General features: G+C 60.4%; 1 protein-coding gene across 14 annotated transcripts in view; it reads left to right on the top strand.

The window, feature by feature from the left end:
• The window catches only part of SARDH (sarcosine dehydrogenase), a 63,274-nt gene that overhangs the window by 17,705 nt on the left and 27,884 nt on the right, over positions 1–17,685 (top strand). For 12 of the 14 annotated variants that reach the window (XM_006062462.3, XM_025262048.2, XM_006062463.3 and 9 more), the window contains exons 11-15: positions 2,876–2,962; positions 3,258–3,348; positions 7,170–7,311; positions 11,207–11,290; positions 13,290–13,403. In XM_006062462.3, coding sequence (XP_006062524.1) covers positions 2,876–2,962; positions 3,258–3,348; positions 7,170–7,311; positions 11,207–11,290; positions 13,290–13,403 — 518 coding nt within the window. The remainder of the gene's footprint in view (positions 1–2,875; positions 2,963–3,257; positions 3,349–7,169; positions 7,312–11,206; positions 11,291–13,289; positions 13,404–17,685) is intronic. The other 2 variants (XM_025262058.2, XM_025262059.2) reach the window with 2 other exon arrangements.

Genomic DNA, 17,685 nt, shown 5'->3' with positions numbered 1-17,685 from the left:
GGGAACCCAAGGTGGTGGGCTCTGGGCAGGGTAGAAGGCATGTTCCAAGGTGAGGGCGTGGAGGCGGGGGTGGGGGTTGAGGTGGCCAGCCTGGGGTCCTGGTAGAGAGAGGGTGGCCTCTGGGCAGAAGAGGGGCCCAAGGCAGCCCTGAGGCCCAGACATCTCAGCTGCGGGGCTGCATGTAGCGCAGGCCAGGGCTCACAGGGGCCTCTAAGATATCACTGGCGCCTCAACTCGGCCAAAGGCAGGCTCTCAAAGCTGGTGGGTACAGGATGGGCCACCCAGAGGGCGCCATGTGGGGTGTTGGGGCCAGGGTTCCGGGTGGGGGAGTGGGCCTGCAGGCACAGATGTACCGCCCCATCCTGGCTCCAGCAGAATCACAGGAGTGTCCCCCTCCTTCCTGCACAGAGGGGCCCCTTAAATCCTCAACAAAGGCAAGAAGCAGGGAGCGTGTGCCTACCTAGTGGTGGAGAGAGGGTCAGAACGACAGTTGCCCAGAGAGGAAGCTCTGGGTCTGAAACTCTGCGTTCCTTGAGCCTTGGTGTCCTCATCTGTGAAATGGGTGGCAGGCCAAGTGAGGAGGGGAAGCCACACGTGAGCTGCAGGCCAGCGGGCAAAGTTGTCCCTGCGGGCCGAGCAAGGAGTGAGGGGCAGGCCAGGCCAGGCCTACGGCCTGCCGGGGCGCCCGGCCCTCCTGGGCCCCGAGCACATGGGGTCCAGACAGCCGCCAGCCCTGGCTGCTTCAATCTGTTCAGCTCATGAAGGAGCAAAGGTGAGCAGGCAGCTTTCCCGGAAGAGGTAGCTGGGGTCCCCCTGGCCAGCCCGGGAGGTTTGGGGCACAGGGTGTGGGGCTCAGGCCGAAGACTCACTGCCCCAGGGCTTCCCGGGCCTGGTGGGGCTGGCAGGGAGAAAGCCAAGGCGAAAGCAAAGTTGCTCGGTTGCGTCCGACTCTTTGTGCCCGCATGGACTGTAGCCCATGAGGTTCCTCCATCCATGGAATTTTCCAGGCAAGAGTATTGCCAGGCCCGACACAATCCCAGGGAACGTCCTGGCTCTAACGGGATTGCGGGTCATCGGCCCGAGAAGCCCCACTGGGAGAATGTGTCTGTCAGGACCTCTGGAGGCTGGTTTCCCAGCGTGAGGAAGGTTCTCTGGGGACACAGGCCTTTCTGCTGGCCGGTCAACGGCCCTTGGCCTCCGGGACAGAACAGGGAAGTCCCAGGACCCTTGACTTCAGGAAGCGGGGGGCCCTCAGACCTCTTGTTCCAAGGTCGGGAGGTCAGAGGCAAGTTTGGGGGCCCCTGTCCCGGGCATCCGGCATCTTCTTGAATCATTTTTTAAACATCCAGGTGACCCTTGACCCCCAAACTTCCCTCCTGCTAACTTTCCGTGAAGACTGTTCAGAACATTCTGGAAACATTTCCAGCACTCCCAGAATGCTCACCAGGTCATTCCTAAACAACCATCTCGGGAGCCGCCCCGGCCTCACCTGACGCCCTCCTGGCCTCCCCCGCTTGCCCCTTGCAGCCCGACCTGCACACAGGCCCCCTCATAGGACCTGGGCCCCCACTGACGCCCCCACTGGAGGCCCGCCAGGGTCACTGTGGCCTCCAAGGCCCTCACCAGGGGCCCTGCCCTTCCGACCGCCCTGCCTCCTCCACCCTGCCCTGCGGCTGTTTGGAAGCCTTCTCAGGTCCCCGGGGCTGGCGGCCTCCTCCAGCTCAGATGCTGAGGGTCAGACACCTGCTGGTGACCAGTGCACATGGAGCTTAGGACCCTGCGGGGAGCCCAGGGCCCTGACCGGCTGGGCGGCGTCCGCCTCTGTGACCCGGGGTTCTGGTGGCGCCGGCACGGTGGTTAGGAGCGGCCTGCCCTCCGGTCACTCCAGACCCCTTATCACGTAGCACTTTTTTCCCCCAGACACCCTCTTTTTTGCTTACTCATGTTTTGGCTCTCTGTCCCACTCACTCTCCCGGCAGCTCCCCAAGGGGTGGGGCCTGTTCAGTTACCTCCCAGGGCCGAGTTCTGGGCACAGCGGGTGGGCTGCAAATATTTGTGACTGAGTAACTCACAGCCCTGTGAAGTCCGCGGTCATCGGGACCATGATCCCTGTGTTACAGACGAGGGTCCAAGGCTCTTCTGAGCCAAGGTCACACAGCCAGGAATCAGTAAAGCAGGGTTCGAACCCAGGACTGTGGCTGCCAAGTGCAGCTCTGTATAATCATACCAGAGCGGGCAGCAGCAAGAATACTGCAGAGGGCAGTCTTTCCCTTCTCCAGGGGATCTTCCCAACCCAAGGATTGAACCTGGGCCTCCCGCGTTGCAGGTGGATTCTTGACCATCTCAGCCACCAGGGACGCCCTTTTTAATCATGCTCGAGCGTTCCTCTCCACCAGTCCTAGCCTCCGTCCCCAGCACGCTGGCGGCAGACAGAAGCCAGAGGCTTGGTCCCCTCTCCCAGAGAACTTACAACCCTTCATTCCCTGAGCGAGCATGTATCAAGCACCAACTGTTTGCTGGACCCTGTGCCTTGAGATACGGCAATGAGCAAAGCCCGGCCCTTGCGTGGCCCGTGGTCCAGCAGGCAGGAACGCTCTGCTGTGGTACAGCGGGAAGCTGGCACAGGGATGGGAAGCTGTGCCGGGGACTCGGGGAGAGGCCCCCCACCGCAGCAAGTCACGGACACACCCGGGCCCCACGAGGCAGAGCCCAGCTCAGATCATCAGTGAGGAGGACCCCAGCGGAACGTGGCGGGAGCGAGCAGGGAGGAAGCGGCCTTGGATGCCCGCCCCCGCCTCAGTTATTGTCCTCTTGGGAGACCCCACCCAGGAGCTTGTGGCCGGGAGGGACCCTCAGGCTCTCCCCTCCCTTTCAGAGTCATTCACCCCGGACCACAAGCCCCTGATGGGGGAGGCGCCCGAGCTCCGTGGGTTCTTCCTGGGCTGCGGCTTCAACAGCGCAGGTGAGTACGGGCAGCGCGGCTTCCCCGACTCCTGCCGTCTTGGAAGTGAGGGGCCCAGCTGGGCTCTCCTCCAGTTCTCAGAGCCGCCCCTTCCTGGGGTGGGGGTGGGCCTAGGAGCGCTGTGGCTGGGACAGGGGTGGAGACGGGACAGGCCTGCCAGGAGGAGGCGTGTGGCACCCCAGGGGTGAGATCCGGGGCATGGGGGCTGATGCTGCCACAGAGGTGGGAGGGGCACGGAGGTGGGGTGCAGGGCCTGGGGGCGGATTGCAGACCCACAGCTCTCTGCTCCTGCCAGGAATGATGCTGGGCGGTGGCTGCGGGCAGCAGCTGGCTTATTGGATCGTCCACGGGCGCCCGGAGAAGGACATGCACAGCTATGACATCAGGCAAGTGCCCACGGGGGCCGGTGGGCGGGCGGTGGCTGCCCTAGAATGGGGCGGCGGTGGTGGTGGTTTGTCACTAAGTCGTGTCCAACTCTTGTGACCCCGTGGACTGTAGCCCTCCAGGTTCCTCTGTCCATGGGATTCTCCAGGGAAGAATATTGGAGTGGGTTGCCATTTCCTTCTCCAGGGGATCTTCCCGACCCAGGGATCGAACCTGGGTCTCCTGCATTGCAGGCAGATTCTTTACCGACTGAGCTACAAGGGAAGCTGCTGGGATGGGGTGGGGTGGGGTGAACATCCCGGGCTCTTTAGAAAGGAGCCTTCCCTGAAATCCAGAGGGCGTCTTGGAAGAGGTGGCAGTAAGCAAAGAAGGAAGAGGCCAGCTGGGGGAGGGGGCGGTGCTGCAGGGTGCCTGGGTTTGGCAAATCCACCGCCCTCTACAGTTTCCAGGACCTCTCGTCCCAGTGTCCTGCCTGACCTGTCCGACAGCTCTGGGGTCAGCAGTGGGATCCCATCGTCCCACTTTGCAGATGGGGAGACTGAGGCCGGGGGGGCAGGCTGCCCGGGGATGGGGCTGAGCCAGGGTGGTCACTGCTGGGATGCGAGCACATCTGGGAGGCAGGCAGCCCTGAGTGAGACGCTGGCTGCCCACTTCACTCACGGGGAGACTGGAATAAATCGGACCCCGTGCAAGCCTGTGCCTCTGTAACCGGGGGTGTGAGGCGCTTGCTGGGAGCAGTGAGCGTGTCTGAGTAGGCGGAATGCTCAGCATCAGGTCTGCGCGTGAAACACTAAACAAAGCTGAGCTGAGGCCAGCGTGCGTGCGGGCGCAGCTATTGGAGCCGGGAGGCGTCCGGCTTGCCCACGGCCCTCTGTGAGCTGGAGCAGTGACGCCCCGAGGCAGGGTCGTGGGGCCAGGCTTCCGCTCCCCAGGTGGCAGTTCTGCGGCCCGAGCACTGCAGGGGGCAGAGGAGACAGCGGCTTGGAGGGGCCTCTGTGGGGGTCCAGCCCGTGGCGCTGTGACGGCTCTGGGCAGACGGGCTCCCTGGAGAGACCCCAGCTGCCCGGCAGGGCTGGAGGTGGTGGGGGTGGTGGAGACCACTCTGGTTCAGCTCGGCGCACCCTGGCTCCTCTTCTAACCTCGCCCCGTCCTGGCCTGATGGGGACTTTGCGTCCACGGGGGTGTGTCCGCCACCCACACAGACAGGCAGGCATACCCTGAGATCCCCTCCCAGCGACCACCCCTCCCGTGGCGCCTGGCACAGCACAGTCTGCTGCTTCGGAGACAGTCTGGGGCTGTGCCCACGTGCTCTCCCAAGAGAGGAATGTTCCAGAGATGATAAAGCTGCCCGGAGCCTCGGGGATGGGCCAGTCCCAGCCCCTCCGGCTACAAACAGCAGAGCAGAGCAGCCCTCACGGGAGGCGGCTCGCCTGAAGTCACCTGGAGCCACAGCCGCCCAGCTCCAGGCCTGCAGGCTGTCTGCCATCTCCCCTCCCTCAGGGGTGAGGCCTCCGCCCTGGGAACCAATGGACCAGGGTGCAGCCTGGGCCTCACCAACGGCCTCCCGCCTCCAGGGCTGGCGGACGCCCTCCTCAGGGGCTCTGGGCCTCTCTCCCTCCCTGCCTCCTCTCACAAGCGAGACATCAGTGGGAGCGTCTTGGGGGCCCCTTCGTGGGTGCGCGCAGAGCCACCGCCCCTGCCCCGGCCAGCTGGGACCTCGGGTCACAGGTCGGAGGGCAGAGGGTCCCGGGAGGGAGACCCCAGAGCTGCGATCTCGGGGGCTGGGGGCGGAGGTCTGGTCCGCCCACTCTCCTGGCCCGGACAGCGTGCCCCAGGAGAGGACCAGCTGAAGACGTCCGACCCGAGCAGTCCCTGACGTGGGACTTGGTGCCCACCCAGCACCACGCCCCGTCCCCACGCACATACCAGAGGGCCGCCACCCCCAGGCCAGCCTCCGGCACGGCACCCGGGGCCTCTAGGCACTAATGAGCGGCTCTGCCTCCCCGGGCCGAGCGAGGGTGGAGACGGGCCGCAGGGGCGGCAGGGCGGGGGATAGAGGGTTCAGTGCCGGGAGCGGGGGACCGCGCTCGTCCCCGTGCTCACACCTGCAGGGGTCAGAGAGCAAGCTCAGGCACAGAGGTGACTTGGGGGTCACCTGTGGGGGAGGCTCCCAGGGTGGGCTCTCTCCGTTAGCTGTGTGGCCCTCGGCCAGTTCCCCTCTCTGACCTGGGTCTCCCCATCTGTGAAATGGGGACAAGGGTCCCCTCTCCCAGCGGAGGCGTCTGAGGTTCACGGTAGGGATGTGCCCCCCACCCCCGGGGCCTGGCCTAGGCGGGGCCCAGAGCGTGGGCCACTGGTTTGAGGAGAGTCACTAGGGTCCTGGCAGCCAGGAAAGGAGGAGTCGCTCCTTACTACATCGGGGGGGCGGCTGGATGCCGGTGCCCAGCTGCAGGCCCCTCTGCCCACCTGCATGCAGGTGGGAAATGGCAGCCTGGTCTATGCGGGCCCCGGGGAGGGCCCCTCGTCCTGCTGACCCCTGCTGGTGCTCTGGCTCAGCAGAGTGCCCACTCCTGACACCCACGGGCGTGCACAGGTGTGAGCAGAAGGCCGGCGAGGGCTGGTCCAGATGGGCAGGATCTGTCCGTCCGGGGATCACCCAGCCCTGCCCCGGGCCCATACCCCTCCTCGGTCCCGGCCGCTCCTGGGCACCCCCCAGACCCCCGTTCATGAGCCGCCTTCACGCTGATGCTCCTGGCTCAGTGCAGGCGGGTCTCCTGTCCCATGCAAGGAGCCAAACCCGGGCCCCACACGTGAGGCCTCTCTGAGGACCAGCTCCGGGTTCCCGCAGCCGGCACCCAGCCCCGCCCTGGAAGGGAGCCCCTTGCGCGGTAGCAGCCTCTGTGAATGGAGTCGGCTCAGAACCCTCACGAGTGTGGTCCCGCTGCCCCGCCCAGATCAGGGCACCGCGCAGACGAGAACCGCATGAGAACTGAGAGTTGGCAGGCGCGACGAGGCCCGGGCGGGGTCCCTGAGGGCAGCAGCCTGTGGGGACGCAGCCGGGGTGGGGGCGGTGGTCCTGGAGGACAAGCGAGATGCCCACAGGTGGGGGGAAGGTGGGGGCTGGGGGTGTTGAGCTGGGCGCCTGAGGGGTGGGCTGTGCCCGGGGAGGGCAGCGGGGCCCAGCGGGGCAGGCAGCCCAGCGGCTGTGCTCAGTCTGGCTCGGGCGGCCCTGCAGTCCAAGGAGGCCAGGCAGAAGGGTCTTCAGATGGCCCGACCATCGTGCCCGTGAGCAGGCTGGGGAGGCGCCTCTGAGCTCGGTGGGAAACGGCGAAGGGCCCGTAGGTGGAGCTGGACGCCCCTGGGGGTGACGAGGCTGCACCTGGTGTCCCCCAGCGGCCCGGGGGGATCCTGCGGGGATCCTGGTCACAGCGTCCCCGGGTGCAGGGTCCGCAGACACAGCTAGGGTCCCCAGAGAAGCCTCCATTCCTCTGGAGGGGGTCTCATCTTCACCCCTTGTTTCTGCCAAGGGGGCCCCATGCAGAAAGGGGCTGTCACACCTGCTGACCCCAGACTCTGAAGACCCCAATGTTAACCTCCACCGGAAGGTCCGGGCTTCTGGGCGGCTCCCCAGTAGGACGAGGGGCACGGCTTACCCCCAGCACGACCCCAGCCTGAGGCCCTGCGCCCACAGTCCCTGTGCCTGACGGCTGTGGGGGCTGCAGAGGAGGCAGCTGAGCTCCCTAAGGCTTGGGGGTGCCCGAGGCCCCTTTGGGGAGGACGAGGGTCCCCCAGGCGGTGACGCACCCCTCTCTGTCCACCACAGGCGCTTCCACCGCTCACTCACAGACCACGGCCGCTGGATCCGGGAGCGCAGCCACGAGGCCTACGCCAAGAACTACTCCGTCGTCTTTCCCCATGATGAGCCACTGGCCGGACGCAACATGCGGAAGGGCCCCCTGCACGAGGTACCCCAGCCCCACGGGGCCTGCTCTGCGCTGGCTGCGGCGTTCTCGGGGAGTCCCGGGTGCGGGGAGACAGCGTGCACATGGCACCCCAGCTGCAGGGCGCGTGAGGTGACGAGGCAGCTGGCTCACTCCCGGCATTTGTGGGTAAAACGCGCTTGGAGCAGCACAGGGGGCAGGGTAGCCGCGGGGGCAGATGTGTGCAGTCACCAGTCAGGAGGCCGAGCCAGGCAGCAGCCTGCCTGGGCCGTCGTTCCTCCTGACAAACTTCTACTTATACGATGAAACCCATCGCCAGGTGCCGTCTCCTGGGACCTGCCCCTCGGCACTCTGCAGGTCCCCAGCAACCCAGGCTCTGTCCCCCTGCTCCTATCGCCCCCATTCCATGTCCATTCCCGCTTCCTTGCCCTTGTCTGGGGCTGCATGCTTTGCTTACCTGTCTGCGAGGACCCAGCCAGTGGGGCCTGGGCCTGTCTCTGGGTACAGAGCCTGACTCTGGATAGATGCTCAGGGACTGCCCGTCCCCTGGACGGGTGGAGCGGGAGGCAGGTGGCAGGCTCAGCGAGCAGGTCACGTTTACAGAAGACAGGGCCTCCTTCCTCTGAAACCAGTCCCTGGACCCTGGAGGCAGCTGGCGTCCACGCACACTCCCCGCTACCCCACCAGGACAGAGTCAGCAGAGGTTCCTGGGCTGTTCCGCTCTCCAGCCTGGCCTGGAGGGCCCGGGGGCAATCTTGGGACCCCCGTGGGTTCAGGTTTCCCCCGCCTGACCCCAGGCTTTCATCACCTGCACTGTCTGCATAGCTCAGCTGCTTCCCAAGGAACACAGGGTTGCTCCACGAGCCTGGGGTGGAAGGAGCCGGGCGCAGACAAGTTGTCCAGGCGTGTACAGTTGTGCCCGGAGGGGACTTGGTGGGTGCGCAGCCGTGCCCCTGGGGAGGCATCTGCATTCACGCAGGCCTCCACTTCCTCCTCAGCCGCCCCCTTGTGACGCCTCCCAGCCGCTGCCGGCTGACGTGTGTGTCATCGGGGAGGTGACTTGTCTTGGGCGAAGGCGCCCCCATTCTTACTGGAGGGGAGCATTCCCTCGGACGCCCATGGAGACATCAGGGTGTCACCAGCTGGCATGTGGCTGCATGCGTCCTCCCCCTTGAGGCCGGTGGCCCACAGGGAGGGGAAGACGCAGGCCGTCTGGGCCTCGGGTGCCCGTTGGTCCTGGCTGGCACCTGTAAGTCCTGCCAGACTCAGCTCCCGAGGCCCACTCCTCCTGGGCTCCAGACATGGCTGGGCCCCGGCCCCAGGACCTTCCAAACCCAAGAGCGGAGATTCTTTTCTTCCCCCCCAACCGCATTTATTTTCAAAGCGGTCTGCCACTGAAATAACTTACTGCCGGGGTCCAGCCCCGGCTGATCCAGGGTATTCGAAGGAGAGACGGCGTAGACGAGGGTCAGGAAACAACTGCTTAATTAAACGTTAATTAAGGATATAAAGAGTAATAGAATAAGGATAGTTCAGTAGGAAAATTCGGTGGAGAAAAGAGGCTGAGTAGCTTGGTTTACGCGGGAGACCAATAAAACTTCAAGACAAGAAGTTTGCACCACTTACGTAGGCCGCAGGCGTCCTTCCGTTCTCCCGAAGGAGAGGAGACACTGAGGCCTCCCCGGTCGATCTTAGAAGCACAGGCATAATTAGTAAGCATGGTGGGTTCCGCGCTCCAGATGGAGACTCAGCCAGAGTGAGAGAGAGACATGGGGAGACCAGTCTTTCGAGGAACTGATCCCAATTCTTTATTTTCCATGGTCTACTTTTATACACTGAGATGTTATGCAAAAGTCACGCGGGGTCAGCAGTCCTGACTTTTATCAAAGTCAGGTGCTTCATACAAATGTATACAGAGGTCTTAGGGGTGTTACATCATCTTCTGGCCAGGGGGCCTGCTGACAATTTATGACCCTCTCCTTGTGACAGCGGTCAGTCAACCAGGACACTTATTTCTCCAGGGGTGATTATTCTTAAAACAGACGCCACCCAAATAAAGTTACATTCCTATAGGGTGGGTTTTAGTTAAGGAAAGAATTTACTTAGCCTAAGGTCTAATGTGATTTATATCAAAGGTTAATACTTATTTCTTCTATATATTCATTAATGTGTGTAAGGGCAGGGGATATGGAGACTTAGCAGCAAACATTGGCTCAACAAATGAAAAAACCCTTCACCAATACAATTTCTAATCAGCCCATTATACATATACTAATAGCTTTCTAACTTTTCTAAGGAACCTGTTTTTAGAAGGTTTAAAGCATCTTGTGCCTCTCATGGTTGGGAGGCTGTGAGCAATCACATGTGGCCGGACAAGCCTGTCAGGCAGGCCAGAGAACCTTCAGAGGAGTTTGTAGGTTAAAACACTCTTATCACGCCCAGGAGTTTTTATTAACTGGAGCTCTAGGTTAACTCCTTCTCCGAAAGAGGTGGTGGGGGACAGCCCCCCGTAAAGTCAGAGGTGTAGGTGAGAGCACAAAGTAGTAAAGTAGGCAGGCTCTGGTTATGGGGGTAGATGCTTGAGGATTTCCAGGGGGACTCCTGAGGCTCGATCCCACCTTTGCGTATGTCGAGCCTCCTTCCTCATGACCTTTGCCATGGGCGGAGTGCCTCACGCCGGCCCCCAACAACTTACTGCGTCTGCTGTAATGCTTCATTGTGGCAAAGTGCGTGTCACATGCAACTTGCCGTTTGAACCTGAAGTGCTCAGTTCAGGGGGCTTCAGGGCCTCCACGCTGCTGTGCGACCATACCTCCAGCTAGTTCCAGAACGTTCCCGTCACCGCAAGAGGAAGCCTCATACCCGTTAAGCAATAACTCCCCATCCCCCACCTTCCAGCCTCACAAAAGCGAAAGTGAGTGAATGTGTTAGTCTCTCTGTCGTGTCCGACTCCCTGCGACCCCGTGGACTGGAGCCCGCCAGGCTCCTCCATCCATGGGGTTCTCCAGGCAAGAATCCTCCTCCAGGGGATCTTCCCGACCCAGGGATCGAAGCCAGGTCTCCTGCGTTGCAGGCAGATTCTTTACATATGAGCACCAGTGCTCTACTCTCTGTCTCTGGGGACTGGCCTCCTCTAGTCACTTCAGATAAATGGAATCATACACCATGCGGCCCTTGGTGACGGCTCCTTCTCCTTAGCTTGCTCCTGGGGCTCATCTGTGATCTAACAGGTGTCAGAATGTCCTTCCTTTTGGAGGCTAACGCCCCGTCGTATGGATGGGCCACACCTCCGCCCCTGCATTCGTCAGGGCTGTTGTGAACGCGTGTGTGCACAGCTGGGCCGTTCCCCTGGTTTCATCTCTCCTGGGTGGACACCGGCTGTGGCATGGCGGGGTCCCCGGCTGTCCCGTAACAGACGCCACCAGCTGGGGGCGCTCGGGCTCATTTCTCACCATGGTTCTGGGGGCTGGATGGTCAGGGGTAAAGGAGCCCACTGCCCGGTCCCTGGTGAGGGCCTTCTTCCTGGCTTCGGGACGGCCATCTCCCCGCCGTGTTGGCTCTTCCTCTCCTGATAAGGATCCGGGCTCCACCCTTGGGCCCTCATTTCCCCTAATTCCCTTCTCACACGCTCTGTCCCCAGAACAGTCACTCTGGGGATAAGGCTTCCACACAGGAGTTTGGGGTGCAGTTCAGTCCACAGGAGAAGTTGTTCTACAGATTGGGGATTCTTAGGGCGGGCAGCTGGGGTGCTGGGGGAGCCCTAGAGCTGGACTCAGAGCCTGGGCTTGGGTCCTCAGTCAGAACACCAGCATCTCTTTGTTGTCCACCCCCTGAGGTGTCAGGTGGCGGGTCCTGGCCTGCCTGCCCTGCTCTGGGGGTCCACTGGGCCTGAGGCTGCTCGCTGTGCCCCCCACAACAGGAGCTCCTTGCACGAGGCTGCGTGTTCCAAGAGCGGCACGGCTGGGAGCGGCCGGGATGGTTCAGTGCCCAGGGCCCAGCTCCGGTGAGTAGGCCCCCGGCACACGCCGGGCCCTGCCCTCCGGCCCCGCCCACTGCCCACCCCTGCGTCCGCCCCACCGGAAGTGGCTGCACCCCTCAATGTCACTGGCACTCAGGAGCCTGGTGAGCCGTGGGGTGGGAGGCTCGTCTGGCCTTTGGAGAAATAGAGCCCCTGCCGGTCCGCCCGGTCTGCCTTTGACCTCGGGGCCCTGCCGCAGACATCACTCACCGCCCACAGTGCCCGGCCTTCCACTGCCCAGATGAGCCAGGGGCCCGGGAAAGCTGGTGCTCCACAGCGAGGAGGCCACACACGAGATTCCCCTGTTGACGGGAGAAATTAGAGCATCTTCTCATAATTTTGTTCATATATTTTTGGCAGCTGCAACTGTTAATGTGAGTAGGAGGATTTAGCACAAAATTATGCATTCTGTGTGTTAGTTTGTAAGTTGGGGTTTTCTCAGTGTTCTGGCCTCTGGGTGCCCTCTTGGGGGCTCCCACGTCCTACCCAGTTCCTTCCAGGGAACTGGGTTCTCAGAGGAAAGAATGGAAACCATGCTGCCTGTGAGGCCCTGGGTCTCTGGGGCAGGCGGTGTGATGCTTTAATACAACCAGGGGGATAGGAGTGGATCCAGGTTTGTACAGGTGAAAAGCCCCTTCCTGTTGCTATACTTGAGCAACCACCTTCCAAGTGCGACCTATCTTCCATCTCCATAGCAACCATGTCCCAAGGCAAGTTCCTGATGGCCTCTGGGGTCAGCAGAGAGGAGAGGCCCGCACAGACACCTCCCTGCCTCCAGCCTGGTGCCTGGAAGCCCCTATTTCCCAGAACCCATGGGCAAGGGGAGGAGATCAGAGCCAGAATCAGGAACAAACCCTTGGTTCTGAGATGGGTGGGCTTTGCAGCCCCCTCCCACCCTGGGAGCCCAGGGCATTGGACAACCGGACATCCCTTACTCCCTGCTTCCTGGCCAGGCTGCAGTGGGCTGGGGTGTTCTTGCAAGGGCCTCGGGGGCCAGTGGGAGCCACTTGGCAGGCCAGGGAGATGACTTCCCACAGAGACTCCTGTAAAGGCCTTCCCTGGACCAGGGCTCGGCCAGGAGCTGGGGGTGGGGAGTGAGGGGGTACTTGGAGGAGCAGAGAGGCCCAGTTCAGTCAAGACCTCACCCTCAGCTCTTACTGGTGAGAAGAGATGGGGCAGGGCTGGCCCTGCTGCGGGTGAGAGGTGCCGGGCTTGCTCACGCTTTTCCAGGAGTGGCCGCAGAGTTGGGAAGGAGGGGCTCCATCAGCAGGAACAGGACTAGAGTGGGGTGTGGGGTTCTGGGCCTCCCTGAGAGTGGCTGGCCAAGCACAGGAGAGACCAAGGCAAGAGGCGCTGAGTCCCAGCCTCTGGGGCCCACCGCCTCGCCTCAGGCCAGGCAGTCAGGGCTCTCCGGGGACTGGAGGCAGGTGGCAGTCTCTCTGCACCTTGGTTCCCCCACCTGTCCAGAGACTCTCCCTTCCTGAACGTGCAAGACCCTCTGAGCAGGGCCAGGCCGGAGGGGGACTGCGTCCTGGATCGCCATGGCAACAGCATCCGGGATCCTTGGCAGCCACCCCACCCCTGACTCTGTCTCTCTCTTCTTCAGCAGGCTGAGCCCTGGGCCTCATCCCAGCCGCTCGGCACTGAGACGGAAGCCCTGGGGTGGCCCCCGGGGTCCCAGTCAACCCGCCCTGTTTGCTGTTCAGCCCCCTCTCTCCCTCTCTTCGCCTGCCCGAGCACACCCCATTTCTCCTCCGTCTCGGGCCCCGCCCTCCCACGGCCGCGGAGGCCACAGTTCGCTCGTGCCGTGCTGCTGGCATGCCTAGGCCAGCCCCGTCGGCAACGTGCTGCCCCGTGATGGGTGTGGGGCCTGGTGAGGGCAGGGCCAAGAGCCGTCTGTCCTGTGGGCCTCGGTCTCCGGCTCCGGGCCAGGCGGCGTGTGCCGGGAGGAGGGCGGGGCTGTGACCCCCCTCGCCTGCCGCAGGTGCTCCCCTACGACTACTGCGGGGCGTACGGGCGTCGGGCCCACGAGGACTACACCTACGGCCGGCTGCTGGGCCAGGAGTACACCTTCAGCGTCCCTCCGCACCACCACGTGGTAGGCGCCCACCCCCAAGGGGCGGAACGCTGGGCGGCGCTTAGGGCCGGCCGGGGAGGCGCCCGGGGAGCTCCGACCCTCCCAGCCGGCTCCCTGTACCCCCACCCCATTTGGGGCTGACTCGGTTTTGAGGCAGAATAGGTGATGCTCTCCTCGGCCCTCCGGCTGTACTGAGACTTTGCCAGTGGCGCGGCCTGCTGGGGGCACCGGCCAGGCGGCCCGGCCTGGCTCAGGCTGTGTGGTCTCGGGCCGGGGTTCATCTCTTGGAGGCCCTCGGAACCGCCCCCAAGTGTGACGAGCCGCCTGCCGGATCTGGGGCGTGGTTCCCGTCTGCCGCTCTGACCGAGCAGACGCAGGACACGGAGGTCCAAGATGGGGCCCCCAGGGGGCGAGCAGGGGAGACCGCAGCCGGGGCCCGCTCGCTGCCCGGCTTGCTCCGGAAATGGGCCGCTGCAGCTGCTCCGGTGGCTCCTGGGCCCTTCCGAGCCCGGCTCCCCGGGACAGCGGGAGAGGCGGTGACGGGGTCCCAGGGGCCAGGCCTCCCCCAGGTCCGCATCACGCTGGGGGTTCTCAGCGTCTGCAGAGAAGACAGCTCCAGCGTCCCTGCTGAGACACCCAGCTGTTCTGTTCCAGAGGACAGTGTGCTCTCTGTGTCCGTGAGCACGTGGCCGACCGCACAGGGGGATGGAGGCCCGATCAGTGTCTACACTGGGCTGGGGCCACGGCCTCAGCCTGGGGGTTGTCCCCAGAGACGGAGGCCTGGGAAGCCTCCTGGACGTGGGACCCCTGCAGTCGTGTGAGGCACCTCACTCAGAAGCACCCTGGGCTGGGTTTCATGCTCTGCTGCTGCTGCCTACAAATTCTGAATATATCTTGAACATGGCCCATACCTTGACTTTGCACCTGGTTCCGTAGGGACGGAACCACACGTCCCCCCAAGCTTGCTCTAGTGAAGGCGTTGGGGAAGAGGCTTCTGAAACGGGAGGGGAGGCACGTGCCTCTGGAAGTCCAGGAGGCCCCGGGGGCTGCCTCTCCCAGGAGCGAATGGGACTCTGTCTGGCACCTCCACGGGGCGGCTTCCAAGGCCCACAGGGTGTTCAGACCCTTAAGGATGTGGGCGCCGGGCCGGGGTGCCAGCCCCACTTCCTGGCTGCATCCCAGCAGAGGCGCCTCGACATCCCGGAGCAGGAGATGCACGCTCGTTCTCAGCCTTGGCAGCTTCCCCAGCCCAGGCAGACGAGAGTTGGCCTGCAAGTTGTCTGGGGATTGGATATGCAGCCCCAGCAGCGTAAGCGAAGGCACCCTGACGCCTGACGGTGGAGGGGGAGCCGTAAAGGGTGGTGGGGTCTAGACAGAGGTGAGCAGCGGCCTTTGGGGCTCAGGAGATGAGTCAGTAGGGTGCTGTGTGGCGGCCAGTTGCCCTGGGGCGGAGGGCAGGGAGCTGGCCCCACGCTGGCCAGTTTCCCTGGTATAGAGACTTGCCATCCACACCCTCCCTCCCATCCAGTTGGAATCACTGAAGACACAGTGGGGAGGATGCACTTGGGGGCTTCTTGGGGTCCGGGCACTGCTGGACAGACCCAGGCTCCATCATTTCCTCCTGTGTAACCCTGAGCAGACCACGCCCTGTGCCTGGGCCTCAGGGGGCAGCTGGCTGTAAGGCTAATTGTAGACCGCTGGGCAGTGGCATCTGAACCGTGGGATGGGGGAGAAGGCGCGGGCTGCTGGCCCTCTCGCGGCTTCTGCCCCTCTCTCACCCCAAACTCACCTTCCAGAAGCCTCTGATTTACATCCTGTCTCTGTAGATGTATTGTATCTGGACGTTTCCCGTAAGGCACTCACACAGTGGCAGTCTTCTGTGACTGGCCTCTGTCACCGAGCTTGTTTTCAGTGTGGCCTCCATGTTTGAGGACATGTCAGTGCTTCGATATTTCTTCTTCGGAACAGTATTCCATCACAGGGGTACACTCCTTTTTATTTATCCATTCATCTGTGGACGGACGCTTGAGTCATTGGACTTTGGGGCCATCGTGAATAATGCTGCTCTGCAAATGTGTGCACAGGTTTTTAGGCAAATGTTTTCAGTTCTCGTATCTAGGAGCGGGAGTGCTGGGGCATGTGGTGACTCCGCGTTTAACATTTTTGGGGACCTGCCGAGGGTTTTCTAAGGGCTGCACCGCTTTACGTCCCCACCCTTGGTGGGCGAGGTTCTGATTTCTCCATCCTCATCGGCGCTCGTAATTCTGTGTTTGGTTCTAGCCATCCTCGTGGGTGTGAAGTGGTATCTCAACAATCTGAGTTGCGTTTCCCCAATGACCCATGATGTTGAACATCTTTTTTATGTGCTTATTTAGCCATTTCTCTATCTTTTTCGGAGAAATTTCTATTTGGATATTTTGTTCATTTTAAAATCGAGTTGTTTGTCTTCTTACTGGGTTATAAGAATTCTCTATACATTCTGGATACAAGTTCCATATCCGATTTATGATTTATAATTATTTTTTCCCTTCTGCGGGTTGTCTTTTCACTTTTTTAATGATATCATTGGTAGCACAAAAGTTCCTAATTTTGACGAAGTACAGCTTATGTACTTGACATGGACGTGAACTTGGGCAAACTCCAGGAGATGGTGAGGGACAGGGAAGCCTGGCATGCTACAGTCCATGAAGTTGCAAATGGTTGGACCTGACTTGGTGACTGAATGAAAACAGCTTAAGTATGCCTGCTTTTGTCCCTGGTTCTTTTGGTGTCATATTTAAGAAAGTGTTTCCTAACTCAGGTCACAATGGTTTACTAAATCTTCTTCTCAGAATTGTAGTTTTCAGTCTTATACGTAGGTGTGTGGTCCATTTTGAGGAAGCTTCGTGAAAGGTGTAGGAAGGGACCCAGCTTTAGACTTTTGCAAGTGGCTATTCAGCTGTCCGGCACCATCTGTTGAAGGTTACTCTTTTCCCCATTGAATTGCCCTGGCATCCTTGCGGCAGATCCGCTGACCATAAGGCGAGGCTTTGTTTCTGGTCCCTCCCTGCCCTCCCATTGATCTACATTTCCATCCGTATGTTAGTACCGCTGTCTCGAGCACAGTAACTTTGTAGTAAGTTTTGAAATCAGGAAGAGCAGATCTTCCAGCTTTGTTCTCCTTTTTCAAGATTGTCTTGAACATTCCAAGTGCCTCGCATTTCTGCATGAATTTTAGCATCAGTTTGTCCATGTCTGCCAAGAAGCCAGCTGGGGTTTTGGTAGAGACCTTGTCAAATCTGCAGATAAACAAGGCTGCTGCCCTCATCTTAGCGATGGTAAGTCTTCATCTTGCAAACATGAGAGGCCTTTCTGTTTATTTAGGTCTGCTTTAATTTTCTTCAGAGACATTTTCTCAAGAGTACAAATTTGCCCTTCATTTGTTCCATTTATTTGTAAGCCTTTAAAAACTCTTTTTGAAGATGTAAATGGAATTATTTTCCTAATTTCATTAATGGCTCACTGCTATTGTATAGAAATGATTTTTTGTTTGTTTTCTATTGACCCTATATCCTCCAACCTTGTTGAACTATTTTATTAGTTATAATACTTTTTTTCAGTGAGTTCTCTAGGATTTTCTATATGTAAGATCATGTCATCTGCAAATAGAGATAGTTTTACTTCTTCTTTTTCAGTCTGGATACCTTTTATTTCTTCTTGCCTAATTGCCCTGGGTCAGACCTCCAGCACAATGTTCCCTAATGACCAATGATATTGAACATCTTTTTTATGTGCTTATTTAGCCATTTCCAGTGTCAGACTTTATTTTTCTGGGCTCCAAAATCACTACAGATGGTGACTGCAGCCATGAAATTAAAAGACGCTTACTCCTTGGAAGGAAAGTTATGACCAACCTAGATAGCATATTCAAAAGCAGAGACATTACTTTGCCAACAAAGGTTCGTCTAGTCAAGGCTATGGTTTTTCCTGTGGTCATGTATGGATGTGAGAGTTGGACTGTGAAGAAGACTGAGCGCCGAAGAATTGATGCTTTTGAACTGTGGTGTTGGAGAAGACTCTTGAGAGTCCCTTGGACTGTAAGGAGATCCAACCAGTCCATTCTGAAGGAGATCAGCCCTGGGATTTCTTTGGAAGGAATGATGCTAAAGCTGAAACTCCAGTACTTTGGCCACCTCATGTGAAGAGTTGACTCATTGGAAAAGACTCTGATGCTGGGAGGGATTGGGGGCAGGAGGAGAAGGGGACGACAGAGGATGAGATGGCTGGATGGCATTACTGACTCGATGGACTTGAGTCTGAGTGA

The sequence above is a fragment of the Bubalus bubalis genome, chromosome 12, assembly GCF_019923935.1.
Source record: "Bubalus bubalis isolate 160015118507 breed Murrah chromosome 12, NDDB_SH_1, whole genome shotgun sequence".
In the NCBI taxonomy this organism is placed as follows: Eukaryota; Metazoa; Chordata; class Mammalia; order Artiodactyla; family Bovidae; genus Bubalus; species Bubalus bubalis.
This window is presented reverse-complemented; position numbering and strand designations above follow the sequence as displayed.